Raw genomic sequence first — 1,905 nt, 5'->3', positions numbered from 1 at the left:
CGATCACAAAATAGGTGCCACGCCAGCCGAGGCCATTGTCTGCCATTACAACACTCATGGACGCTGCCGCGGTGCCTAAGTTTGAGGCCGCTTGAATCGTGGTCGTAGCAAGCACACGGCGCGTGCCGCTGCGCTCAATGCCGAAGACCAGGGAGTATGCTGGAGTCAGAAATATGCCGAACCCCGCGGCCTGGAAGACCGTGCCGACTGCAATCTGTGGCACGCCGCTTGCGAGCCCACAGCAGACGCACCCCCCAACTTGAAAGAGAAGTCCTGTACATGCCGTGCGCCCTTCTCCAAACAGCTTAGCACATGCCCCACTGACACCCATTGTGCTCACTGCAATGATAGTGTACGCATACACAATGTCCGCGTACTCATCCGCAGACAGGCCTGTTGCTCCACGCACGCTTTCAAAATTAGTGTAGTCCGCCGGTGCCATTGCATAAAGGCTCGATAGAACTGTATATGCCCACTGGCGAAAAAACGATGCGAAGAGAAGTGCCCCCCACAATATATAACCACCGGGTCGAACATCTAGTGGTGTTTCAGTTATATCTAACAGCGATTTTGCCCGCTCGGGCATCTCTGGAAACTCGTACTCCAATTGATCCCCGACACGCGTTCCATCATCATTGTAGCAACTTGGCTCATGGTTTGTCATGGGGGGTGGAGTGATGGAGCCTTAACAGGCGATCGGAAATCACGGGAGCAAGATCTCCTCGCGATTTTATTAATATAATTGCATTCATTCACGAGAGGGGTCGTAGCAAAAGAGTAAAGATCATAAATTTGACGGTCAAACTTTTTCAATGTTGCCCGCGGATCCACCCTCCTCGCATGAAACAATTGCACAGGCCTTCCAAAAAAGGGGCACTTTTTATTTTACAGCAGCTATTTCATGCCATACCCTCGTGTTTCAATTTAAGCAGTTGCAGACAATAGACGACTTCAGACAAACAATATATCCGAAACAAATGTATCATCCCGGGTTAACGAAACTCGCGCTCTTGGCATTCGATTGTCGACAGCCCGAGTTCCTGGAACTCAAACCGAAGTCAGCGAGTTGGACCCTTGCGCCCACCCTCGTGGGCTGCGCGCGGCCGTGGCCATATGTACGGTGGCATATTCCGGCGTTTCTTCGGCTTGGAAGCGCGACGGGCCGCCCGGGGGGCGGGCTGCTCGGCGCCGAGTCGTTCGTGATGGCGCGCCCAGGCCGCGCAGAGCCCCCACGCCGGTGCTCTGGGGCCGCGCGGCTCGTAGCTTTTATGACCGTGACTGCGGAGACCGGCAGCAAGCACGATCATGGCTTTGGGCAAAACCATGATCCAAACAAAATCATGAAAGACTATCTACAGACATATCTCCCTGAGAATTCCACACTGGGTCTTCACCTTGAAGGCCCTTGGCTCGTCCTCGTTCCCCATGCTCCCGCTCGCCCTCGTGGCCGGCTGGTCGAGCCCATGCCCACTTCCAGCTCCCGCTCGCGGATTTTCCCAGCGGTCGAGCCGCACCGTTTCCAACTCGGCTACAGCTCTCCCACTGCGGGGGAGCAGAGACCCCTAGGCTAGCCCCACTAGGGTAACACCCAGTGTGCCACCTCCTACGCGGTCGCGAAATTATACTGTGAATGGACGGTTTGAGCGGCCCAAGATTGAGCGGGCCGTATAAGGTTAACTGCGAGCCATCCAATCGTGAACGGTTGTCCCAAATTGTATCGGCGCCCCAAATTACAGCGGTGATTCCCTATGTGCGTTGGGGCTATTTGATAGACGGCGCTAACAGAATCTGATGGGCGCTTGCGGGTCATCCGAGAAGATCAGCGCTGTCGCCACACCGGAGCGAGTGGTCGCCACGAAGCCACCGTTGGCATCTGATGAACCTTTCGCAATAGAGTCACTCTCT

At 55.2% G+C, this 1,905-nt stretch overlaps 1 protein-coding gene across 1 annotated transcript in view; it reads right to left on the bottom strand.

Moving 5' to 3' along the window:
- AURANDRAFT_72787 (hypothetical protein) overlaps nt 1–1,371 on the bottom strand; it is a gene marked incomplete at both ends in the record, with an annotated part of 2,563 nt that extends 1,192 nt beyond the window's left edge. The window contains one exon of the mRNA XM_009043888.1: nt 118–1,371. Within this exon, the coding sequence (XP_009042136.1) occupies nt 118–664 (547 nt within the window). The remainder of the gene's footprint in view (nt 1–117) is intronic.
- Nucleotides 1,372–1,905: the final 534 nt, after the last annotated feature.

Source organism: Aureococcus anophagefferens (assembly GCF_000186865.1).
Source record: "Aureococcus anophagefferens unplaced genomic scaffold AURANscaffold_78, whole genome shotgun sequence".
NCBI lineage: Eukaryota > Pelagophyceae > Pelagomonadales > Pelagomonadaceae > Aureococcus > Aureococcus anophagefferens.
Note: the sequence above shows the minus strand (reverse complement) of the source record. Positions and strands in the feature narration are given on the sequence as shown.